This window comes from Podarcis pityusensis (assembly GCF_964106645.2).
Source record: "Podarcis pityusensis genome assembly, chromosome: 5".
NCBI classification, from domain to species: Eukaryota; Metazoa; Chordata; class Lepidosauria; order Squamata; family Lacertidae; genus Podarcis; species Podarcis pityusensis.
In genome coordinates, this window is record NC_138032.1 from 67,151,777 (window position 1) to 67,179,414 (window position 27,638).

Consider the following 27,638-nt stretch of genomic DNA (forward strand, 5'->3'; position numbering starts at 1 on the left):
GCTCTGGGACAAAACAGAATCTACCTTCAGCAATTTTTGATTGAGCCATCCATACTTGTCCCAAGAGCCACTGGAGAAAAAGCCAGACGGTGAAGAAAAGCAGCATATTTTTAGACCTTTAACTAAAGTACCCTTGTAATTACTTGTCTGTGCATGACTGATAATATTAGCCCAACAAACTGGCTTTAAGCTTTTAAAGTTCACTCCAAATACATGCTTTCTTTTGACATTGTTCATTAACACTTCTCTTAAATATTAGTTTTAATATAATTATTCTGATTTGAAGGGGCAAGAGGAAAGATGTGATGAGATGAACTCACATCCTAATCAGGGTACAACAGCAAAGATCTGTGATTAAATCACCCACTGTCATTTTCTTTCATGGAAAGAATATCCAGAGTGAGACTCTTTTGCTATGGTGTTGAAGAGGGGAATCAATGCTTTCTCTGATGGAAGTCACCTTGTTTCCTATGCCCTAGATCAGTGGTAGGCAACCTAAGGCTCATGGGCCTGATGCGGCCCAATCGCCTTCTCAATCCAGCCTGCAGACGGTCCAGGAATCAGCATGTTTTTACATGAGTGGAATGTGTCCTTTTATTTAAAATGCATCTCTGGGTTATTTGTGGGGCATAGGAATTCATTCATTATTTTTTCCAAAATATAGTCTGGTCTACCACACGGTCTGAGGGACGGTGGACTGGCCCACAGCTGAAAAAGGTTGCTGACCCCTGCCCTAGATGGACAGAAGGTAGGACATTGGAGAGTTTCAGTAGATAACCAAGGGTTTCTGACTCACTAATTGTTCAAGACTAGCAACAATTTAAAAATTGCCCCCCCTCTTCTTCTAAAAAAACTAGGCTACTGAAATGAAGAAAGCTGAGGGGGGAAACCAAGTGGATTTTGTGTATTGCAGACCTGTGAGCTCATTCTTGATACTCAAAACAAATCCCTGGTCTGTGAATATGATCAGAGGTACCTTGTTCCTTATTTTTAAGAGAATTGCCCCCTTCCACTGCCAATCCCTATTTTACACCTGGCTCAGGTTGACGGACCTCTGCATTTTATGAAAAACTGCTTCTGAAGTCCACTTTCCTCTGCAAGCTAGTCTGGTGCAGTATAGACACCTTTCTTCCCCCCACTCTATGGCTAAAAGCAGTTTTGAGGGGAAATGTTCAATCTCCATCTCCCCAGTGCTATTCCCATGATCCAAATAATTCCCTGCCCCTCCCTCTGCTTTTTACCACAGAATGGCAGATATTTGCCTATATAGCTCTAGCTTCTCCATCTATTTTGGCCTTTAGCCTTTTTTCTTCTTCTAGCTTGTCATGTATTCAGAGAGCCAGCCACCCAATTTAATAAAATTATCATTTAAGAAATAGGTTTCATTTGGAGTACTTCAAGCCAAATGCCTGCAAAATCTACCCCACCAAAAAACCCGCACACTTATAAATCCCTCTTTTTGTAATAACGATACAATTACTTTATTAGATTTGATGAAATTGGGGGAGGGGGACTTTCTGAAAGAAATATGCTGAGCAATGTAGCATGCAGAATGGGGAAACTCTGTGTTTTAATAGGAATATTTTCTTTCTTTCTTTTTTTATAAAATGCTTTTTACACAAAATAAATTACAAACGTGAAGTCTTAGAATATGCAGTGTCAGTATATGAAAAAGTAATGAAAGGCATGCTGTGGATTAAAGAAAGAAGGAAGAGAAGGTGGAACGACAAATCAGAAAACCTTTATCAACACGACAAGCCTGCCATCCTCTCCAATCTACAGAACAAGATGATACGTTATTGTAATAACTTCAGCTTTCCTCCCCCCCCCACTTTTTTTTGCTGAGTCTGTTTTGCTTGCTATCTCTTGCTTTCCAGTGACATCCAATATCTTACAGTGAAAAGTTAAGACCTCTCCCCTGGTGAACATTTTAACGTGAAAGAAATAAGACACCACAACCCCTCTTTGCATTGCACGGTAGTTGCTTTGCTTGTTGATACAAACGCTTTTGATGGAAGGATGCCCCCCTCCCCGATAAACAAAAACATCCCCATTTAGCATTGCATCTGAGCTAACATGTGCTTCCAGTCCGCTGATTTTAGTTCTGGAATGCCTCCTCCTCCACCTAAGAAATAAAAGCAGTACTTTTTGAAAAAGTAGATAAGGACAGCACTCCCATAGGGAAATAAGCATCATAAAATTAAACCATCTGGACCAGCTGAAGAAAGGTGTTATTATGGATTTGCAGGTTTGCAAAGTCAGGAAGAAAAAGCGGAGAAAGAGAAGAGAAACTCTCAGTGATGATGACAAACCAGTTCTGTGGATCCTGGGGTCCTGGGCAACAGGTTTGCAATGGTACCAGGTTATACATCAGGCAACATACACAGGGTTGTCATAATGCAGTGGACTGCGATGGGAATCTTTTTTCAAGTTCCTCCACTATGCAGCTCAAGTTTCCATTCTGCTGGCTGTGCTCAGTCTCAATCACCGTTTGTGTACTTGGTGGTTCTGGCGTTGCAACTGGCCTCAGCTTGGCGATGTGCTTAGGTAAGATGTGGTTTTTGTCTATTTGACTATACATATTGGCCACAGATTTTTCAATATCTGCTAAGTTCTGGATGTTTTTAAGAATCCCCTTCAGCTCCCGGCGAGGAGGGTCAGGTAAATCAGGGATGCAGACCACTTCTTGTTTGCAGGGTGACTTGGTGTGTTTTGCAGGGGAGAGGAGCTGAGTGCTTAGAGTAGAAGAAGACGACGATAAGGAAAGGCTGGGAGGAGGGGAAGGAAATGGAAGTGGCAACGGGGGAGGAGTTGGTGGTGGGGGGAGGGGAGACGGAGGTGGTGGTGGCGGTGGAGGGGTTTTGGGTGGATCAGGAATGGTTTCCATTGCTTCCACTGTAGGTTGACAGGGTAAAAGATTTTGGCGAGCTGGAATTTTGATCCTAAAGGAAGGAGGAATGGGCTTGTGAGTTGGTGGAGGGGACAAATGTTCGGGAGCATCATGGTGAGTTATGATCACAGAAGGTATAGTAGATGTGTCAAGTTCAATAACCTCAGAGTGAGGACTGAGGGAGGAAAAAGAAGGTGAGAGATGGACAGGAGATGGAAGGAGGCTTTCGGTAGACAACTCAAGTGAGCTCTCTCCATCCTGAGTGCAGCTGCTATGTGTCGGTGAACGCAAACTTTTCATATCTCGGGATCTCACTTGTTTCATTTCCTGCAGGGCCTGTTGTTCAAACTGCCTTGCTTTCTCTTTGACTGATATCTTTGTGCCAATGATCTTTTTGAAGACTGGGCTGCCAACGTCGGCTCTGCGGTGCTGAATCCCTGCCCTTTCCTTCTCTGCCCTGATTCTCTCCTGCTCCCACTGAACTGGGTCCATAATGACTGCCCTACTCAAAGCATCAGAGAGGTGTCTTCTGGGAAGACGAGTTGGTAGAGTCCACGCCCGATGAATGCTTCCCAAAGGCCATACCAACAGAGAATTTTTCAAGGCTAACCTTCTGGGAGAAACGGGGGACAGAAAATCTTTTCTCTCTGGCAGGACCCCAGAATAAGCAGAACCCTGGATCGCACCCTCCATGTACAGAGGGTTCTGAGTTGTCAATGGGTTCTCATCAGACAAAAGCGTCACATTACTTGCAGATTTGGGGAAGTTATTGTTCAGTGTTCCATTGATATTAGATTGCTTGTGGGCCTCAATAGCACGAGAGGCAAAGCTGCTTATAGCCCTCTGACGGTCCCCTTCTTCGAAGACTGACTTTTTTCCCCTGCTTTGTTGAAATTGATAGAGAAGAAAAAGACTTGAAAGAAAGAAAATAATCACAGGTAAGGAAGCATGCATGGACATTGATTTGAATGAGAAAATATAATCTGAATGCTGTGAACAAAAAACAGTGACGTCTAAAGCTTTCTAAGGATATCTAAGAATCTAGAGTTACATGTAATTAATCTATATGTAATTAAGCTACAAACACAAGACATTTATTTTTTTACTAAGGGAAGTGATTCACTTCTCTTTACCAAGGGAAGGCAAATAAGGTAAACTTTGATCTTCTTAATTTAAACAAATGCCTTTCAAAAGCTAATGCTTTTCATAAATCTGAATTTTCTCCTGAAAGCTCAAAAGCCATGACAAAGAGGCATTGTGTATGAGATCTATTTCAACGAGTGCACACGGTGTCTAGGTTCTTGCTTATAGTAAGTGGGGATCAAAGAAATAAAAATGACAGGACAGTAGATTGTGAGGGAAGTTCCCAGTCTAGTGCTTTCTTTTGGCTTCAGAGACCTGAAGTACACATGGACTCAGCCACAGAAAGGGCTTTACCATTCATCTGAATGGTGGAGACAGCTTCATGTTGAGAGCTGCCCCTTGAGTCGATATGCATAGGGGCACCTATATGAATAAGATCTCGGTTGTACATTATTGTAAACATAAGGGTCTGGACTGGGATGTTTGCGTTGCAAATGGGCTAGAACAGTCCTTATGGTCACCAAAACAGCTGTTAATCCCTGTTCTATCTGAAACATCATGGATTTATGGTAACATGCTGTGCATATGCTCCATATTCCTAGTGGGATCAGGAGTCTATTGCTCTGTTGATATGGTGAGTAGTTGTAAGATTACGGGGTTAGTGTGGGATGAGTCACTTCTCAGCGGCATCCCCATGGCAGTTGTGCCATGTGGTCTCCTTGCAAAAGCAAATGGAAATTGTATTTAAATGAGTCAACCCACTAAGCAATACTCCTGTGCAAGCTCTGCTCACTTCACTAACAAGGCGCTTTAAGGAGCAGTGGTTGGCAGGCTATGCTCTATGCTCCCTATAACTCAAATCCATTTTGGCTTAGCCTAACTGCAGACATGGTGAAATGAAAAGGCTACGCTTTGGTGATTTGATGATTGCAAAGCTTAAGCTGCTCAATAGCGATCAGTCCCATTGGCGTTAATGGGCCTTCCAGTAAATGCACGTTTTCAGGTTGCAGCCTCTAAATTTTAGAGGTGCCAACAAGCTGAAGGGGATAGAATCTACTCACCAGAAATGTCTTCACACGCAGTGCAATGACAGTGCTTTCAGTTTCTTAGCCCTACTTCCCTTTGGAACGTAGTACATTGAATGATTTAGAAATAAATGTCTTCCGGGTACTACATTACTAGGAAATAATTGCAATTCTCAGTAACAAAAATCAACTACTTTTCCCATCTGCTACAATATTACCCGCAATGGTTTGAGTTTACTTACTGATGCCTATGTGTCCAAAGACAGAGGAAAAGGAAGAAATGAGACATGAAATGAAATGTTAGTTCATGTATATAGTTGTGTATATTATGAGTAAATCCAAAGCCAACAATGAGAAAACAAGAGAAAACAAGTAGAATGAGTGATACGGGGAAAATCAGAAAAGCAATTAGAAGCAGATGTCCTCTTCAGAGCACCTATCATTTAAATTTGGAGAGATCACAGAAGCACTGGCACTTCAATTTCATGCTGAAGAACTTATTGAAGTGATACAAGTTATTGTTTTGCACAAAAACAATTTCACCGATGAGGTTTAAATACAACACAGTTAAGCAAAGCAAGGCGTTCTTAATCCACAAAGTCTCTCAGTAACTTCTCTGGGCACAGCAGGTTTTCTGAAGTAAGTCCCATTTCTAAAAACAACCTCATCCCACTGCCATCTTCATAATTCGCTCCCAGTGCTGCATAGAGTGCTGGGCTGCATTTTGGACTCTTTGGATTTTGAGCTCTATCCGATCTATATCTGGACATTAGAACTTCTGTACATGCATACCATGTTCCTCACCCCCTGTGACAACCTTGTCCTCCCTCTTGAAACTCTCCCTCCCTCATTACTGGGATTTTGCACTCAATAATTTTTAAGGACTAAACAGGCTGAAATGTTATGAAATGTCATAAGTAATGACATTTTCTGGGCAAGTGACAGTATAGTGATGATAACCTTTCGTACAATTTCCACTTTAATGCAGAAGTTAATAAAACACATACACACACTCTCTTGAAAAACAACAACAGATTAATTTATTCACATGTGCTATTCGTAAATGTACAGACCCTAAACCTGGTGACCGCACACTTTCCTTTAATTTTTTGTTGAGCACTATCCAGAACTTCTGCATGAGGTGCGGGAGTGGTCAGGAAGTTCTGATGTATATAGCTACAATCACAACCCATTAGAAGGAGAGAGCTTCCTATGCTGTGGTACAGGTGGATGGCATCACATCCCTTACAGGGCCATGGACTTATCCGGCCACATACTAAATAATGGAAGATTACCTCCTGCATCACCCATGCACTAATTCCTGGGCAAGCTAGACGTTCCAAGTTTTGTATGTCAAGAATGCAATTTTCTGGTTGAAATACCAGCCTGCTTGAATATCACTTCCATCATTTACAGCTGACTCCATGGTGGATTGACTCTACGCCATAAAACCCTGGTGTCAGAACCAGCTTCATAGTGTGAGTAGTGTGTCAGTGAAAGCAGCAGTACAGAATCCTGGTGGTGTGAAATATTTTGCTTCCTCCAGATTTAACTTGTTTTGTCTCCACTCTGACGACATCACTGGCTCAGCTCCCTCAGATCCTGAGTTCCCTTCCCCAGAACTTGACCTGGCTCTGACCACACACCCCTCTTTCTATCCTAGGCTGGCAACTTCCCTGGGTCTTGACAACCAACCCTTGACTCTTGCTGATACCTGAAAGAAAGTCAGTTTAACTGGCACATCACTCAGGATACAGTGACCAGTGAGAAATGCTAGGACCCACAAAGCTCATGGGCTATCAATCTCCCCCATTCCAATTGTCCGAGGATGTGGTGACTCCTAGAAATTGGTGCAACAACCCCTTCTTGGCACAGGATCTGCCTGGGCAATCTTCCCACCATAGCTTGGCTTTGCCCACATGCTCTAAGCAGGAATAATCTGCACAGAAGGGGTAGCCCAGACCCAATAAGCTGTGGATCATGAAAAAAAGGTATAGTAGCAAAAAATGATATTGCCAAGGCATGGCTTGCTGCCCAGGTATGCCCACACATGGAGGCTTCTACAGCCAACTCTCTATTGATGATAGTGAATGCTGGATCAAGCCCAGCATTTAAAAGCTGTAAACTATTTCTGAAATGATACGCTGTTGTCAAACATGTTGTTAAAGTGGTTTTTTTAAAAAATGCTTTGGAGAAAATTATATGATGCTATTTGAGATACATTTTCCCTTGATGCAACTGGCATCAGTAACCCTGAGCAAACTTATCCTTCCCATAATTGCCTTGTATTTAAAAAAAACAAGCAAATGAAAACACTCTTCCTATGTTAAAAAAAGGGAGGGCATCATAAAGACGTTTACATGGACTAGATTATAAGACTTACCAGAATAACAAGGGCAAAAATGTGCAAGGGCAAAAATGTGCATTGTTTGCTGTAATAGCATCTCTTACCACAGTTGACAGTATAATCAGAGTAACCTTGGGCCTCAAATGCGTTCCAGAAACAATCAATGCTGAATTGACCAACATTGCTATGACCAAGCCATTTTACAACCTCAACTCCAGGGACTGAATGTGGCCCTCCATGGATCTCTATGCACCCTCAGGACCCTCCCCAGGTCGCATTTATTTCTTGTTTACATATTTATAAACCACATTTTCATATATAATATCATGTCTTTCATTGATCCTGTTCTGTGATGTGTTACCAAAAAGAAAAGTGGAGAAAAGTGTGGGTGGGGAACACAGAAGCCTGTCTTTTACATGGCTAGCCTGTTGCCTATTGTACAAAAGCAGTGCCTTTTCTTTTATTTGGGGGAACTCGAGGGTACCCAGTACTGGCATCACGTTGTTGTTGTTAAAAAGTGTGGCGTTTACAGTAACAACACCATGGTGAGTACTGGCACCTATTTTTCTAGAAACAAAAAGCACTGTACAAAGGTAAGGGTTACATCTGTTGGTTTGGCCATTTTTGCCTTTGGCTCTGCCCACCACTGGTATTTGGCTGTCTGGAAGGTTGATCATGTCGGAATGTGGCCCCCAGGCTGAAAACATTTCTCCATCATAGATCATAACCTTGATGTTTAAGCCACCATGAGTGGCTTATTAATTCTTCCCTGTTCTTGAATGTACGCAGCAATGTCAACTGTAATCTCTGAAGCATCAGAATTATACTTTGAATTGCTAGTATTTTAAACCGCAAACATCACCGAGGACTTACATGGTGCTGTCGCCGAGTTCTTCATAGAGATTATGGGCAGGAGTACTTGCTGGTTTGCCAGCTGGTAAGGCCATCTGGATTCGAGCTGTCTTTGCACATTCTGCTTGTCTCCTTTGGTGAGTCACATGGAAAGGAAATGGAGAGTGTCACACATGGTCTCCCACCAAGAACACATCAGCCGCGACAGCCCCCAAAGGGATATTTGTTGCAGTTTTTCACCTCGTGATTGGTGACAATACTAAGAAGAGAATTTGAATGCACCACATGGCAGAATAAAATCTGGCTCCTGACAATTTTATTTGCTTCTGACATACTGTATGCAACTCAAGTTATGATAAAATATCCTTTTGTGAGAGTTCTGAAAGAGTTTTAAATATCACCTCTCACTCTTGGAAATGGATACCTGAGATACCTAAACATGAAAGTGAATGATGTTTTCAATGGAGCTTATTTCCAAGTAAATTTAAGAAAAGATGCTGCATTTGTGTTACAGAGCAGATAAAACCAGATTATCTCAGTGTGTTACTGCTGACCTAACAATCCATGTATTGATTAGTCTGTGTTAGGAAAATACACCAGGATTTATTCTTAAGGCGATTATAGTATTCATTCCTCTGTCATTCCTAGCCATGTTCAAGATTCAGCAGTTTTTAAGAAAGTGTACTTCCTTTACACACACAAACACACCATGCAGTGCAACACGACATCTATCATCTATCTATTTATCTATCTATATTGATAACTCTTATCTTTCACTATACAGGCTATATAATTATCCTGTCTCTTTTAAAATCTAGGCATACTTTGATATATGCCATTTTCATAGTTTAACTTTATTGCTTTCTGTAGGAATACTTCAGCCAATATTAAAAGTGGCATATGGAGACCTGTATTTCAATATGATCTCTGCTTTCAACATGCAATATCCAAGGGGTGGAAAATCTGGGGGCAGAATGTATCCCTCAAGTTCTTTCCATCTGGCCCTTGGGATTTTTCCTTGACCACCCTCCCTCTCCTCAGGCCACAATCTCCAGTGATATTTATTTATCCTATGTAATGCATTTGAAACAAGGCCAAAAATAAATACTTACTCTTTAAATCTGTTTTGTTATGCAGAGTGATAAAACAGAGAACAAAGGTTGTGAGTTTCACTTAGTAAAAATAATTCACATTGTGAAATCTAATAAATTTCATAAGGCATTAAACTTAACTGTACAAATCACATTAGGGCTAAAACATTAATGGGTTAGTCAGTTAACAGTGCAATCATATAAAGGTCTGCTCAGAAGTAGACCCTGTTGAGTTCAATGGGATTTACTCCCAAGTAAATGTGTATAAGAAATAAACAGGCATTACTGATCAGGCAATGCAAATTAAATTAAGCATTTTAACCAGGAAAACCACACATGACAAAACACCATCTTAAGAGAACAACCACCATTCTCCTATAGGAGTTAAAGTATGTTCTGAGACAGCAGGTGGTGTGTCATATAAAGCTTTTTTCCTTTAAAACAATCACATGTAAATTGGCCACTGTTCGTGGTTAAGGAAGAAAGAGCTTAACCCCAACTGAAGATTTAGATGACACACTAAGTAAAACCTTGGCTTTACTGCCATGGCACACTCAGCTACGGATTGTGGAAGAGCAAAGTGGCTGCAAGCTCCTCTCTGGGAGCCTCTATGTTCATGTAGTCCTACGAAGCCATAGTTCGATTTATTGTGGTGTGCAAACAAATAGTTTCCTGGTGCACTGGCTTAGGGCTAAGAAGGCATGCAAAGGTCTTCAAGTGGCCCTATGGAATTTCCAGCAGGGAATGGGTCATGCTTTGCAGTTGTCAATTTATTACTTATGGTTTTTTAAAAAAAATCATTGTAATAATGTGATTTGCAAGAAGAATTCCACTGGCTAAAGACAGTCTACAAAAGCCAATGTTTTATTTAAGTCGTTAATAATAAATTTCCTGATAGCAGCCCAGATGGAGATTGCAGTCTTATGGAGAAGTGGTCACTTGTTAACTATGCAAAACTGGCATGATAGGTTTGGAAGACAGCGCCTGTAAACAAACTAGCACAACATTGCAGAGTAGTTAGAGTCAACATTATTAGTGATACATTTTATAGCTGGTCTATCTTAATTTCTGTCATTAATTAATTAGATATATTATTTCCAGTGTGTAATGGGGACGTGTGGGGACATCCCCATGACACACTTAATTTCTGTCATTAATTAATTAGTTATATTATTTCCAGTGTGTAATGGGGACGTATTTTGTCTCTCTCAGTGTGGTTTTTGGAATGTTTTGATTGTTTGGTATTGTTTTTTGTTTTTTTAAAAAAACAAAAAACCCCAGTGATTAAAACAGCAATTCCAACTAGAGTTGTTGCTTTCAAATGTTAGGAGACAAAAAAATAAGTCTTACAATTACTTTCTGAATTCAAATTATAGATACAATATAAAGGAAATTAAAAATAATAGCAAAGCTGTTCTCCATTTTGAGGTCCATTTAAAATGTGCCAATCTACTATCATTAATTCATAATTTGTGGTTCACCACTGATTTCTTCTTCAGTACAGGATACCGAAATTTCAGAGGTGCCACCTAATAGAAATGAGCAGCAATAATTTTTTGGGTTATTTGCAAACTATACAAGGAGGCACTGAGCAGTGCTACAACACTGTTAATTCACCCTGGAAAACAAGTAGTGTAAAATTCATTTAACTTTACTGTGCTTTTTTACAATCTGCAAAAATTAATTCATTGAATATTAAGCTGATCAGTGGGCTGGAAAGTATTGAAAAATGTAGCTATGACACACACACAATTTTAATATAAAGCAATTCTTAATGTTTCCATTTTATGTGCACCAATGATGACAGTTATGTTCATTTGGCTTTAATTCTTGCATTAACTTGAATAGTTATTTTGCTAGCTTTGATATTTGGTGATTAAAGCACAGCAAAACCTTAGGAGAAGAGGAAAATACATATATTTCCTTATTATTTTAGTACAGATCACAGGTGACAGGTACACAGGAGTACTATTGAATATGGCTTTAAAAACCATCAAGGTATTCTTATTCTTATCCTTATTAATCTTACCAAATTTTATTAGTTGCTCTTTCACAAAAGAGGCATGAAGCAACTGACAAACTTTGTAATACAACAAAATAGTTCAAAATGCAAACATTAAAGCCAAGTATAAAAGCCAAAATAAATCAAAAACTTAAGAATGCATCCACACATCCAAAAAAACAAGTTGAACACATCCTACTCCATTAAAAGAGGTCTGGAGGGTGGCAATACGAAAATGGGCCTTTTCCACAGTGGCTCCCTGGTTGTGGAATGCTTTTTCCAGGGAAGCATGTCTGGATCCCTAATATCCTGCCCCCCAGGTCTTTGGCTAATTAAACGATCTATGGCCTTTTAAATGTGCTGGTGGTGGGAGAGAGTTATTGCTTTTGGTTGTTACTATGGTATGTATTCTTGTGTTTTTATATTGTAAACCTTCCTATGATCCTCTGTTGAAGGGTGGTATATAGATTTAATAAATAATAGTAACCACAATACTAACAACAACAAACACCTAAAACACTCCAAATTAAGGGCCAAAAGCCTGGGTAAAAGGAAACATTTTTTGCCTGGTGTCTAAAATTATTGTTATTATTATTTATTGAATTCATATACCACTCTATACCCGGAGGTCTCAGGGCAGTTCACAGAACAGAATCAAAATATAAAACCACAAAATATATAATCAAAATAAAAACAACAACCCAATAACCTATCCCCCCAAAAACCCACATTTTAAAAGGGCATAGGAGCATTCTACAAGCAGGGAACCACCACTGAAATGGCCCATTTTGACCTCCTGCACTTCCCTCGGAGGGATCACACAGAGAAGTTTAGAACTCACAGGATGGAAATAATCTGAAGATGGATGGGGTGCAGAAAATCTATGTTGCAGCCCCTGGAAAAAAACTGGATTGCTGCACTAATGATCCCTTGAAGCATACCAGAAAGTGAGAGGCCTTTTCCAGAACATGATGAAAGGGTGATCAGGTTGTGTAAGAAGAAAAGGAGAAGGTTTGGTACCTACAGGCAGCTGATGTATGCTGAATAGAAACCCATAGCTCATTTGGCTGAATTGTTAGTTCTTCTAAAGTCTTGGGAACAAACCTGGAACCTTCTAAAGTCTTGGGAACAAACCTGGAAACTTCTACCTTTTAGTCCTGGGCCTTGCCCCCAAATGGTGAGCCTCTGTTTCCAAGGGGGGTAGAGCCTTGAGTTTTTCTGTAAATGCTCTTGGTGAGGAGGAGAGACAGTGGAACCTGGAGCCTAAATAGGAAGGGCTCCTCAAATGTGCATGCCGGAAATGTGACCAAAAGTATGAAACCTGCCACCAAGCACAGCCCAGTCCTCCATCTTTGATGTATACAGAGTGCTGGAATACTTACTGTTTGTAGCTGACCATAACTATTAAAATAGCAGGCATGCAGCAAAGGATGATGATGACAGCCAGAGCCAGCAAGGCCCCTTCTGTGTAGCCTACGGCTTGGGCCTGCTTCTTGACATTGGCCACCACATCTGGAGTGCGGATCTCCAAAATACGTCCTCCTTGCCCAAGGTACGGCTGGAATTCTTTATTGATATCCAGGAGTTTGCCATCCAGAAATCTTGAATATTAAAATAAAATAAAGAAAAGAAAAGAAAATAGCAAGTAAAACAGGCAAGATCAAGCTGCCATGTCTCTTCTCCAAACTTGATGCCTCCTCCAGATGTTTTGTAGTGGGAGTTTTAGTTCAAAACACCTCAAGGGCACCATGCTTGAGAAGGCTATTCTATTCCTATTTAGGGCTGCACCGGACATTATTTAATATTTACTCCAATATTAGCATATTAGACACAGATAAATAATTATCAGGAAGAAAACAGAAAAGTATTTATTGGGGGAGGGGATATGAACATTCTGATTTCCCCCCAGTGCCCTTTTGTTTCCTGATAATGATTTTTGTGCATGGGGATGACAGTTTCCTCTTCCTTCTTTGCCTTCTCTGAACCACATGCGATCTCACTGCCCTGGTGGGATGCCTTGCTTGGCTCACTGCTTGGGCTGTAGTGACCCACCGGATTGCTCTTTAGAGGGGTGACATTTGCAAATGACATTGCATTAGACACAGCATCATGATATCACAACAAACCTACATTGTCATTGTTAATTGGGTTGAACTGCATCGGGGGCAAAGGGGGAGGAGTAAAATGGAGCCAAGACACAATGACCCCCGAAAAGGACCAAAGGGCATCGAACAACACTGATGTAATGCAAACATGATCATAATAGTGAGTGCCCAAAAGACCACATAAAAACAAGAATGCATTGCAAGGTGTAGATGCTGTTCTGCAAATGGGCAGAACATCAGGAGACTCAGTGTTCCCAATATTCTTTCTGAACTATACCATGGGTCCATTGAAGTTAATGGACATAACTAACTTAGGTTCATTTATTTCAGTGGGTGTACTCTGTGTAGGACATAGTTGAATACAACCCCATTAGACTAGCTGCACATTCAAGTGTAATGCAAGAAGAAAGCCTCTCACCACACACTAGATGATGCTCGTGTATGCTAGATGTCATTTGTACTGATGAAGAACATGAAGGAATTTTGCTTGGCTGGCAGTATGCTTTTGGGAGATGTAACACTGCCTCTCCTAAAAATTCTGTAAGCAATTTCTCTACAAACCTCTATTTTAAGGTTTTTATAGCTCAACTGTGCATATTCCACTCCAGATGAAATCTGGCATACTGTACAAAATGAGACAGGGGACCTTTTTTATTTTTTAATGTCACATATTTTCACGAAGACAGTTTGCTTGAGAAATTTTCTCTGTCTCTCGTGTTTGTAGAAGATAATGCAGGCACCTAATATTTGGTACCTAACAGTGACCTTTTCCTGGTACTAGTAATGGAATTGCAATGTAGCACACAACTGGAGTTACTTTGGCAAATAACTTCATATGCATCTTCAGGACACTCTCAAGTCAGCACTCAGTTCAAAACTGCAATTATATAATTGATCACAAGACTTTGCACACTTAACTGGAAGAAAATGTCACTGAAATCATTGGAACTTCCTTCCAAGTATGTGGAGTTGCAGCCAAGAATACCAGATAAAATTATGCAGGTTCATTCTGTGTGAGCACTTCAATTAATGAGAAGTGAAACAATCACCTAATATCCAGTGACTATAGACTGTTGATATACTGAAATAGGGTACCATAGCCAACTTTATGAACTAATGTTCAGATCAGAAGACACAGTGTATACCTGACAGCCTGAGGAGTCCCATCCCTAAACCCAGCTTGGGAAGAAGAAGAAGAATGAATATGTTCTCTGGATTATGGAACTGCTTTAAGCACATATATGTTTGTAAAAAAAAAAAGCAAATATATTGACTATGGCTAATTAAAACTTGCTGCCTGACTGCTACAACAGACCAGCTCAAGTCTCCTGATGTGACTAGACAGCTGTCTTGCTTTTTTCAGAAATGTTGGCATAAGCATTGGGGGTTTTTTTTGGTCTTGCTGGACAGCCATCCTGCCCCAAGTAGATTATGAAACTGAGCCCCCTTACTCCTCTCTTGGTAGGAATAGGACATCTGCATAGTCACATCTAAGTTTCTCTTTACTGTCATACAGCCACATTTTGTCCACAGTGGGCAAACTATTGTTTGCATAGTCAAGATTTTTTTAAAATTGTGATCTCCAGTTCTGGTCTGCAGACAAAAGTGGGTTGCATAAACTATGCTTTGCTGAGAACCAGGAAATATGGGAGGATATAAGAGCCCATGAAGGGAGGAGAGAGATACAACACAGGGCTTGTGTCCTTTATTTACCTCTCTCCATTCTCTCTCCCCCAAAACACATTCTTTCTGCTGTTCTCCATTCCATGAAGGACATTCCTTGAATCAGGTCATGAGGCATGGAAAGAAGAAAAAACAGGTGTCTGAAGAACCCAGCTTACTCTTCCAAAGGACAATGAAAGCCATCTCTAAGATCCCCCTGCAGGATCTGCTGGGTAAGAAAGGTCACAGAATCCCCTTCAAAGCTTCTTACAGCAGGATTAGGTGATGGAAAGTACCAGTTGGAGTAGCTTTGGAGATTAGGATAAGAATCTGAGCTTATCTGAACCAAACCTCTGGAGGTTCCCAGCCACAAGCTAAAACATGTTAATGCTTCAGATTGAAACTCTCACTTCATTTCCCCCCTTTACTTTGCTAAGCTGACACTCATTCACCTCTACCCCAAAGCCAAGGTAGTATTCCCTAGGATTTTGCTGATTTAAATTTTATAAAGCTTTTGAAGAATGGGGGAAAAGGCTGACTGTGCAAGCATAAGAAAATTGTTTAATTAGGTTGCTTCTAAGCCAGTGTTAATCGGTAGCTGTTCAAAACAAGAAACCACACACTTTCTTCACTTTTTTTTTCATGTTAACCTTCTTTAGTACAAAGTCTGTATATTAAATGAAGGGAAAATGATACAAGATGATTCCTCAGACCTGTCTTGGGGCAGGGGGGGTAGAGGGTTGGAGGGAACAACCAATTAACACAAGATGCTAAATCTCTAAAAATTACACAAAGCTGAGGCTGCTGTTAGTGCTGATGGTATAGAAACAGTTCTTTTTTAATATGTGATCCTGTGATCCTGTGTACATTTACTTGAGAGTAAAACATCTAGGCTATTGGGTGCTGCAGCTCTTTGGGTGTTCTGATTCACAATAAGAAGAAGATGTAGCTGTATAGTCAGTTTATTAGTTCCTGGCTTGTTTATTCTTAGTTGTTCAGTTCTAGTTATGCAGCTAAGAAAAGGAAGTCACAGAAGACTGACAGAAGTCATATGGAATAGGCTCTCATAGTCCAAAAGGAAAGTAGAGTTGCCAGCCAGTGACGGTAGGTGTTAAAAAAAGAGTTGGTCCAACTGCTGAAGTATCACCAGTGATTTATGCAATTTGTGCATATGAAGCTTAAAATAACAACTGCGTAATGTGTGCAACAAAGGTGTTTCCATTTCCAGGTACAGATTGTGACAGGAGCAGCTGCACTGGTGAAGCTTTCTGGAGCACCAGAAATTGTGTGGTGGTTGTGATCTTGTGGATCATCCTTGCAGAGTAGTTATCAAACTAACATGCCAGAAACAACACACCAGAAACTACAAAAAACAAAAACTAAGGGTATTTTCCTGACTCCATATTATGAGAGGAAGAATTAATCAGGAGACTGTTCTGCAGCCATGTAGGTAGCCGATCTAAAGGACTATCAGCTGACTGACCCATCTACAGAGGCATGATGCGAGTGGGCTTTGTGTATGTGTCAAGGAAAATGTCTTGAGCCAGGGAAGAGTACCAGCCTGGCTCCTGGGCTTAGGCCTAAGAAATATATTCTACTATCGTAAAACAAAACAAAACACCCATTTTGAGGCTGTTTGTTACATAGCTTACTAGAAAGGCAGTGAGATCTGTAAACTAGCAGATCTCTAGGCAAGCTTCACAGGATCACTGAAACCCCGTATTTCAGAAATTGTCTTCATTCCATTGAATAAATTGAAACCAAAGAGCGATTCTAATAAAATATCTTGTTGAGTGCATGATTAACTATGACTTTTAGGACATAAAAAGAGGACATAGCAGGATAAAAGAATGACTAGAGACTGAAATACTACAACATGGGACAAATTTGCACAGGGATAATATTCCTGCATACAAACACAGCACTGAGAAAATGCAGATTAAGACTTCTCACCATGAATGCAAATAACTATCTTGTCTTAAGTGATAGCTGTGTGAATGCAACTGATGACTGAATCCAGCCCTTCTTTTTTGAGTGTGTATGTGTATCTGCATGTGAAAGGGGGAACCAATCAAGAGGTTTGAAACTACAGAATAAATCTTATGTTTTCTTGTTTTGTTCTGTATGTTCAAACCTTTACCACTGTCAGGCTGTATATTTGCTACCTGTTAATATAATATTAGTCTATAAATTAATTTTCTCCTCTCTTTTTCTGTGGCTATTTATAACTCACACCACCTATGATGAGCCTATTCACTATACCTCTTCTTAACAGCCACATGCTTTTCTATCTCACTTGTGCTATAATTTATCCACACAAGATTTGGGACTCAGGAGAATAAGATTCCTCTAACGAATCACAATTCATAAGGCAGCCCATAGGTATTTGCTTCATGGACATATGACTGACAGATTGCCTCATTCCATCATGGAGCACTGTGACCTGACTCTCCTTCGGGGAGAAGAGGTACAATAAAATATATGCAAAGCAGCAGCAGGCACCAGAGGGGGTTTGGAGAAAGAATAATGATCTCCCACTTTCCACAAATACAAGGCAACAGATGAAATAGGTTTGGGAATAGAGATGAAAAATAGCAGGCTTCACAAATGAATGAACCGACACATACACACTCATTGCAGCAAATGTCCTTAGCTTGCTGACTGCGTCATTTATACAACTGCTGAAGATCCCAGACAAAGTTTGTGAATAGGAATATTAGTGGGATGGAGAGGAGAGAAATTCAATTCAGTTCTTATTTGAAGCCAATTTTACACCTTCCAAAATGGTATGCAAATTGAGAACAAAATTCATTCTGTCCTTTGCAATGCAGTTCTCCAACCAATGTTTACAAAAATGTAAATATTAGAAGAAATGTGTGAATAAATGAGTATATATTAGTGAAAATAGCATACAAACTGCATTATATTAGGAGAAAATGTATACATTGATCAAAACTGTTTATTAGTAAAATATTGTACTTCATTTAGGACATTATTGAGGAGAAAAAAGGTCTTTCCCACTGGCCAGGCTAAGCTTTTCTCCCTGACTTCTAGTTTTCTAGTTACAGAGAATGCTTTATACGGAGGAGCATTCTGTCATGAGAGCCTCTACCAGTGATCCAGATACAGGTTCAGTTTGCCTTCAGAGTCCTGTTTGAGTGTCCCCTCCCATGTGATTATAGTTATGAAAAAGGAGAGAGTGCTGTTGCAGTTTCTGTCTCTCCCCCTCTGTTGTGTCCTCATTGTCTCATTGTATATTGTCCAGGATTCTCATTGTATATTGTCCAGGATTGTATATTGTCTCATTGTATATTGTCCAGGATTCTAAATCACATATGGAGCCAATCTCCTTATGGTAGGCTTCCTGCTGCAGAAGTTATCTTTATTACAGGTCAGAGGTGTGCAGATTGAGTGGTGAGGACATGAGAGAGGAGGATAGGTTTAGAAAGCATGACTCAGTCTCCTTTGTGCACTGCAATCCCATGAAGCCTCAATAATGCTCAGCTGCTTGAGAGAACTAAACCTATGTTCTTCCTCATTCTGAGCCCTGGTATCTAGTCCATCTGGAAAAAACCCAAACCGAGCAACCTTTCTGTTTCTGGTGGGAAAAACTAGATATATGCTTCTTTCCCCTGCCCAAAAGCTAGATAGTGAATGGGAAATATATATTTCTACATCTACACTGGAAGGACAACCTTGAAATGACACTGAGTCAAGATAAATCCAGTTTCAAATCCTAATGTGTTGTATGAGACAGCAGCATTACATGGGTACTCAAAACTTTCCAATGAGCCTTATGTGGAAAGTGGCTATAAGTATTATATACATATATCAACAGCTTATAGGTACATAATGGTGTGCATGAAATCACAGTGTGGTGCAAAAGGAGAGAGGGGTATTAATTTTGCTAAGCAATGTGGTCAAGTCAGTAACTAAAATAACCATTCTGCCAACCAGATATTCACAGTGCTGACCACAGAGATAATGCTACAATGACATGATGGAATACATACTTGAAAAGCTCGTTCCTCATTATAGCACGGTTTGTTTGAGGGTCAATTGCGTAGACCATAAGATCAGATTTTGAATAGTCTTCTTCTGAATAGCCATCTCCGTATCTGCGAGCACCAATGGATTCTACCACAACCCTTGCGCCAGGAATCTGGTCTTGAATATAGCGTTCCAAAATCCTGATAACGGAATACAATAGAAACATCTTCTGTGACTAACTGACATGTTCATTACAGAGAGACAGAGAGAGAGAGAGAGAGAGAGAGAGAGAGAGAGAGAGAGAGAAGCCAAATGGTAAAAAACACATAGACCCTAAAACCCAGGTATTTTTAAGTGCAAAACTCCTAAGGAAAACTGTAGCAACAAAGAAGCAGCTCTCACCAGCATTGTGCCCATAACACTACTAATGTGTATTTATGATAGCATTTGAGTTTTAAATGGCTTTGGGGAAATTCCAATGGTATTTTCCAAATAAAACTGTTAGCATTATATAGGAGTCAGTTTCACCTCTTCATAGAAGGCTAATATATTCTCTCACACACAAAATATGCCCACGATGAGTTGCAGTAGAATATTTCATTGATACATACAAGATGACATAACATAGCAGGTAGCAGTGCATCTAGTATTCCTCAAGAAATATAGTAAGCTTTGCAATCAGGGTATGGAGCTGACAGGTTTACCACAGGATGATAAAACAAACAAGCAAAAACCAGGCCTGCAGTTAAACCACAGGCATTATATAGAAACTGACAAAACTGTTGCAAGATAGCTGAAGCAATGTAGCTGCACAAACATGCACTGTATCAGGGACATAGAAAACACAGTTTAAAATTGTCCTGAATCTAGCAGGTGAGATCTATCCCCAGAAACAGGCCTCTGCACTGATACATATCTAAATGCACATCTATGCTCTTCTTAAAGGGGGTTCAAAGCAAAAAAAACAACAACAATGCAGTGGAAAATTAAAACAGTATAACAAACCCAAAATAACTGTAAATTAAACGAAAACAGTAAAAATCAAGTCAATAGAAAAACAGCAACAACTGGATTTTGTCCAGTTATTGAAAAAGTAGCAGCTGAAAAACTTGTTGAAAAAAGTAGGTTTTAGCTGTTTATTGGAAGGCAAGATTTCCTTCAGCAGGGCATTCCTTTGACACAAGTCTACCACAAAAAAGACCCTTGTGCTGACTTGCCGTACTTCAGATGTGAAGAGGAACAAAGAAAAGGGTCTCAGGGGACAAACTCAAGAGTCAGGAGGATTCATATGGGGGGAGAGAGCCTAAAACAATGCCTATATTCTGGATTTCATGTTGATGAAATACCGACCTTTTTCCAGTGCTTAAGCCAGCCTGAAAGGGGTTAAGTGCATTCTGAACCATTAATGAGAGGTGCATCTTTTTCTTCTTGATACTATTTTCCAACCATTTTTTTTTAATCCCTTTTTTGGGTCCAAAGAGCAGGGGTAGCTGGCTTTTGGCCCTCAATATGTCGTGGACTCCAACGTCTGACCAGCGTGGCCAATAATCAGGGATGATGGGAGTTCTAGTCCCTCAGATGTTTTGGGACTACAACTCCCATGATCCCTAGCTAACAGGACCAGTGGTCAGGGATGATGGGAATTGTAGTCCCAAAACATCTGGAGGGCCAAGTTTGCCTATGCCTGTTATAGTCCAACAATATCTGGAGGGTAAAAAGTTAGCCACCCCTTCTACAGGGTACATACATTTTCTGTCCTTTATACAGTTGACTAACACGTCTGGGAGTTGAGTGGTTTGTTACTGTTCAACGTTTTGCTATGTTCGTCTTTGGATTCTCTGAGACTGAGATGTCAGAGGAATCTTTTGGCCTATAAAGCAGATTTCCTTGTACTCACCCATTCAATCCCCAACCCCCATCATCACATGGACTCTTGTTATGAAGGTTTTTCACCTCAGTTTTTTTAATATATGAAAGGTTTTTTTAAAAAATGTAGCATTGTAAAGAGATATGTAAATTGCCTTATAATTTATGTTATTTACATATTCATTGATGTATAATTGGTGCTGTCCCAACAGGAGCCTCATTGCTTTTCTTTTTCCTGAAGTGTTGTTTGCTAATTTTATATGCAACAAAGTTGTTTGTTTCTAGAGGCAGTCTATAGACACTAAGGATGCAATTCTAACCATGTCTATTCAGAAGTAAGTATCATTGAATGATTGTAACCTTTTAAAAATAGAGTGCATCATTCATGATTGTTCTTTTCACATGGAAATAAGTGACCTGTTGTCCCCTGTTGATTTTATCTGTGCTCCTCAGTTAAAATCTGAGGATTTCTAGCTGTCAAACACAAAACCCTGTTTTCTACAAATATTTAAAACATAGACTAGCTTGAGCATTGTTTCAGCAAATGCATACACACAACCATCTTCTGTATAAAATACTCATTTATGAAATAAAATATTGCATTGCAAACACTTTTATAAGTGGCATTACAATGACCGAAGGAACATGCCTGTAAAATATTTATTATGCCCACGGTAATTCACACAAGCCAAAACACAAAGAGCAAAAAATATCAACAGGATGCAAAACTGTCCTTCCCTGATATTTGAGTGAGGGAAATGAAACAGGAATAAATTTCTGCTGAATCAAGGACACAAGCCTTCCGTTCTAGCTTGCCTCGTCCTGGAGTAAGCCCAGTTGAATTCAATGGGATGTATGTCTGAGTAGATATGGTTAGGATTAGATTCATTAACTTTGGAAGGGAACCCATAGGGAAGTTAACTGGTTTGTAAATGCTGATGACTGATATATGCATGTCTATTGTGCGCTACAATATTAGATAGATATAGATAGATAGATAGATAGATAGATAAATAAATGTATTTCCACATCAGCAAATGAGGTAACAGAAGACTTGTGTAAAATAAACCAATAACAGAAAATACTGGATCGAAGTGTGAATGAACAGATTGAGGTACCTTTGTACATCCCTATTTGAGGATACTTCAAAGAACAACCATTATATTTATATCCCCACTTTAAGATGGGAGTCCCAGGTTCTCTTGTCCAAGAAACCTGTAAGAGCCTTGCCCACAATTTAAGCAACACTAGGAATCTCTCTTGGGCCTCTTAAAGATTGCAGCTGCCCCACCTTTCCTTTCTCAGTTCTAATCTGGAAACTCTGAGAAGGGTAATCCTCATGGTTCATGCATCCATTCTGCACTGGAAAGAGGTGTCTTTTAGTACTCCAAAATGTTTGCTATGACAAAATATATAAACTACTCTAAGGACAAGATAAGCAAAACTGCAGCAGCATAATACTAGGAGTGGCAGAAAACTAATCCAGTTCAGATCAATATGTGCTGTTCCTCACAATATTCTCTGAATTTCATTTATTGTTTTAAAAGGGCTTGACACTGATTATTCTAACCATACAATCATCTTGGGTACAAACCTCACTACTGAAAATTTCAATATACAGATCAATGAATTGTTTTCAAACTGATCCAATGAACAGTATGCCTCTGTCCTGTTTCCTCTGAAATTTAACCTGACAGAAAGAAACTACTAACAAAAGAAGTGCTTTTCATATTCATTATAGACAAAGGCATATATACATTTCAGAATAGTATCTCTGTGGGCATTTGCTACATGCTGCATCTAATGAAAAGGGGAGTTACAGGAGTTACAGGAATGACTGCATGAACTTCAAACATTGTAATAATGTAGCAAACAGCTATTCTGTTCAGCAATTTAGGAGTTGCTGAAATGTGATAGCGATGGAAGGTGAATATTAATGATTTTTTCCTTTAAAAAGACCCACCTGAAATGTCTACACGAGTGTTAAGAAAACTAAGGCAATGATTTTGTACATTTCTAAGGCAATGATTTTGTACATTTTTGTTTGTTTGAAAAATACACATAATTGTCTGGCTCTAGAAATAACCCAAAATCCTCCCAGTATGGTTATTCTATAAATATGGAATGAAAAGTAGCATCTTGATGAAGACTATATGTTGTTGGTTTTTTAGTGTGAAAGCCTTGCTTGTGTGCTGTTGCTGCTGAACTCAACAAGAATAAGAGATGCGAAGAAGAAAAAAGATAAGAAGAGCTTTGCTGGATCAGGATGGTGGCCCAACTAGTCCAATATTATCACAATGGCAAACCAGATGCCCATGGGAAGCCTGAAAGTAGGTCTTGAGAACAACAACCTCTCACTTATGTATCCCAGAAAGTGGCATTCAGAGGCATCCAATAGTGCAGGCAGAACATAGTCGTGATGGCCACACAAAGAGAAGCAGAGGTTAACGTGGATTGTAAAGATCACAGAGATAAGGTATGTGAAGCACCCCGGAATCTCAAAAACGGCGCATATATATATATATATATATATATATATATATATATATGGGAAATATGATGAAACTCTGCCAACCGCAACTGCACTGTTTCCAGTATAGAGTAGCACATCTATGCACTTATTTTTGTCCAAAAATTTAAAAACCTGAATGATTTTAGGGACCATCAACTTTAGGCAATATTGGTTCTGTTGTAGCGCAAAAACATCTAAAGCAGGATGTGTGTGGGGGGCACATCTGCACATGAGAAAAACTGTCTTGGACATGATACCACACACACACACACACACACACACACACACACACTGCTACATGTGCCACAACCATGCACACGTGGCAAACACACATATGCACACAAGGCATCACAACCACACACATGCACACACTCCTGCGAGTGGTTTTTTTCAACACTACTTTTTGGGGGTGGGGGAAGGGGTACTTCCCTGGGGTTCTTTAGGAGGAAGGGTAGGATATAAATTGAATGAATAATAATCTTTCTTAGAGTGCAAGAGTTGATTTTAATGCCCCAGCTGCAATTTTCAAAAAGATCACATCTCTATAAATATTAGGCTTTTTTAAAAAAGAGGCTTTCTCCAGTACCCACAGATATCGACCCAATCAATGTGTGCTTTTCTTAAGCCTAACTCACTCAAGGGGAACATTTTAAGTGTGTGTGTGTGTGTTTGTGTGTGTGTGTGTAGTGGCCACAGCTGGAGACATACTAGTTAACCCTTCCCTATCCAGCTGTGACTCTTCCTCCAAAACAGAGAATGACAGGGAAAGCCATCATCATCATCATCATCATTATTCTCACTTTATCTTGCCCAGGGCAACCAAACAAAAATACAATAAACCCCACATAAATATATTAAAACACGAGGAAAAAGAAATACATTAAAAGCATCCCACCTACACAGAAGGCCACTTCTATAAGTTCATGTTTGTTCATAGGTGCTGCACTGGCTTGGAAAACAAGAAAGGATTTGTTGTCTTCTACCCATTTTTCCAATCCACTTGTGGAGAACACAGTGCAAAGCCAATTAACTCTCTGTGTTACCTAAACCAGGCACTCAGCTATTGTTATTTTTCTTTACCTAACTTTTGGAATGTAATGGATTTTCAATGCCCACCCCCTGCCCCACATTCGTCTGTAGGAAAATGAATAAAGCTGTACTTATTTATTGCTCTTTCCTTCAGTTGTTTCCTCCATTTTTGCATTACAATTATACAGCAATGCTTTCCAGGAGATCAGCTCTGCATGCTGCCTTTGCTTCTGTTTTTGTATCAACATCTCTTATTTCTGCAGCTAGCAGAGCAGCTTTCAGAGGCAAGGCACCCTCTACATTTCTCTCCCCTCAGCTTGCTTCTTTCTCTCTCCCTCCTCCTTTGTACTTAACCAAACCTCAGGGGGCTGCTTCTCCCCTGGGAGGCAGACATTCTGTTCCTCTCTCCACCCTGCATAAACATCCTCTTCCTCATGCATGCAGTTCTACACTTTAAAGCAGGGGTGCGCAACTCAAATCACTATGAGTGCCATCTTCAGATTTTTATTACCTCAGGAGGTCCACGTAGCTACATTAACTGCAGGAGGTGATTTCTGTTACCATTTTAACTTGTTGCTTTCTTTTCAACAGTTATTTGTCAAGCTTCCTTTTTCACTCTTCACTTGCATAGATTAACCACTTTTTCTGCCTATAGTACATATCATGTCCTCTTTCTTTAAAACTACTGAACACCTGTATTCTGTTAAACCTCTTTCTCTTTTTCTCTTTCACCTCCAGTTCATTTTCTTAGCCACCCCCTTTCCTCTCTACACCCCACAGGGTTCCTTCCTTCAACATCTCCCTCCTTTAATTCGACACCCCATCTTATTGCCACTCTTCCTTGTGGAATTTGCCAGCAACAACACAAACAGCTTTAACTCTTCCTGCAACTAACAGGTTGGGAGAGGCTGGCCATGCAGTATGCCAGAATAAGCAGCGAGAAGTTGCAAAAAATAGCTCTGTCAGCTAAACTGGCCTTCTTGAACAAAACGTGGGGGGGGGGGGCAGGCCCATCTTGCCCTGCCCTGCCCCCCACTACCTCGCCTTGCCACCTGCTGCTGTCTCCTCATTGTGCTGCACTACTTCTCAGCCAGGGGTCATGTCGGCGCATGCCCAGTTCAGTGCAGTGAGTACAGGCGGTTGGTGGTGGTGGTGGCTGCCTTCCTTTCTCCCTCCTTGCCTCGGTCAGCTGCCTTCCCCCAACCATGCTCCCACCTCTCCAATGCCTGCTGCTGCCCGCTGGCCAGGTGTGCTCATCAATGCTCAGGCTGTGGTAGTTTGGGGGGTGGCCCCCAAGGGACCCACTGTCCCTGCCATTGGAGGACGCCACCTCCGCTGTCTCACCTGCCTGGCCATGCGCTCCTGCAGGGCTCCTCTATGCCAAGCCACAAGTAGGCAGCAAGCGAGTGAGCAGGGGAAAGAGGGATGTGCAGCCAGGACATGCACACGCCACACACCTGCCTATGCCCATGGCCACCGCTGCATCCCTCTTACTCCCCCTGGAGACAAGCCAGAAACAGAGGCAGCAAACTGAGGGAAGGAGAGAGGGAGGTGGAAAGGCAGGCAGGCGGGGGAAAATATTAAGGGGACTGGGCCCCCATAAGAAAATTACCAGGCCAGGGGGGCAGGGAGGCTGTACTGTCATTTCAATTCATGCTGTGAATTCTGCTCCACCACTGGATATGAATGTGGGGTTCACAAAATTTGGCACAAGGATCCTGATCTTAACAATACAGTTAAAAGTACAGACTCTTCCTCCAACAGAGCTATAGCTATTAATTCATTTTTCCAAAATGAAAAGACCAATGGAAGTATTAATGTTTCATTATACTGATTCCCCCCCACTGCACTGAAAACTGAAATTTACAGAGAGATTATTATAATAGACCCAACAAAGCCCTAACACTGTATACTGAGATCTTCACCATGCTGTCTAGAATCCAGGAATCCCAGTGGAGGATCAAAGGCTGAGCATACGTATGTCAGATAAGGATTTGAAGATATTAATTCTTCATTCCAAAATAGATATTGTAAAGCCTTATGAAATGTCATAGGATACAGCACTGTAGCTCATTGTAAAAGTCACAGGCAGCCGTAATACCTTATTTTAACTCCCAAATGTTGAAATTGTGTATTTTCATTTTTTGTTATAAACATACCTTTAGAAGTAATGCAGAGGGAAGGGGGAGGAAGGTCAGTCCGTAATTGGGAAAATATTTCTTGCTTATAAATGCCCAGGCACAAACACAAAAATGTATTTCTGAGTTGCCAGCTATATTTACATTAGCCTGAACAGCCAAGATGAAGACACTAACATATCTACAGGCTTCTGCAAACATAGCTGCAAACACAAATATAATTCTGGTGACCTTTTGAGCCAAGTGGGGTAACTGAGCCACTTTGTACTCCACTTCTAATTCACCACTTTGGTTGGGATGGAGAGGAATTCATTTTGGTTACCTAATTTGCAGTTCTCAAAACAGTATGTGTAGCAAAATACTTCTCCTAACTTTCCAACACAGTTCTGCAACCATGAAGGTGATACATAAAAATACATAGTTTAGGAGCAAGTGTGCATAAACATGTACCCTTTTCTTAGTTAAAATAACATCTTGATGTTTTCAAATTTTGTAGTGACATCTCAAGCCGCAAGGCCATTTTATTAATTATCTGCCATTTTTTGTACATAAGCATTTAAACACATGTAATTAGATATTTATGGACTCTTGCTAACTCCTCCAAGCAGGCAAGGCAGGTATTGACATTTCTCAAGCAGCAGTGACATGGTGCAATAACCACTACAATGAAACCACTGTCTCCAGATTAAAGATCCCCATCGTTGTAAACACTTACGTTAAGATATGTGTGCACATGTAAATTAAGCATAAGTCAATCTGCTAACAACTTGCTATTTCAGTTGTGTATGCTTGGATTAGGCCCACTGTGCTGAGACCACGGGAATTTAAGTTTTGTGAGAGATGAATGAATTTCTGTTACTCATTTGTTGTACACACAGTCTTCATGTAATCACCTTTGCATTTCCCTTGCTGAGGGACATGGTAATTCCTGAGTACTGAAAGCACAGCACTTAAAGCTGTTAACACCACACCTGGTGTTGCTGTTGTGCTTTCTTCCTGGCGTGCTAGGTGAGTGTCCCAAATAGGTGGGCTCTCTTGTGACACAG

General features: G+C 40.4%; 1 protein-coding gene across 18 annotated transcripts in view; it reads right to left on the reverse strand.

The window, feature by feature from the left end:
* The window catches only part of PCDH15 (protocadherin related 15), a 648,544-nt gene that overhangs the window by 19,910 nt on the left and 600,996 nt on the right, over positions 1–27,638 (reverse strand). For all 18 annotated transcript variants that reach the window (XM_081004527.1, XM_081004539.1, XM_081004528.1 and 15 more), the window contains 3 exons: positions 19,071–19,247; positions 12,673–12,891; positions 8,219–8,329 (listed from right to left, as the gene is read on the reverse strand). In XM_081004527.1, coding sequence (XP_080860653.1) covers positions 8,219–8,329; positions 12,673–12,891; positions 19,071–19,247 — 507 coding nt within the window. The remainder of the gene's footprint in view (positions 1–8,218; positions 8,330–12,672; positions 12,892–19,070; positions 19,248–27,638) is intronic.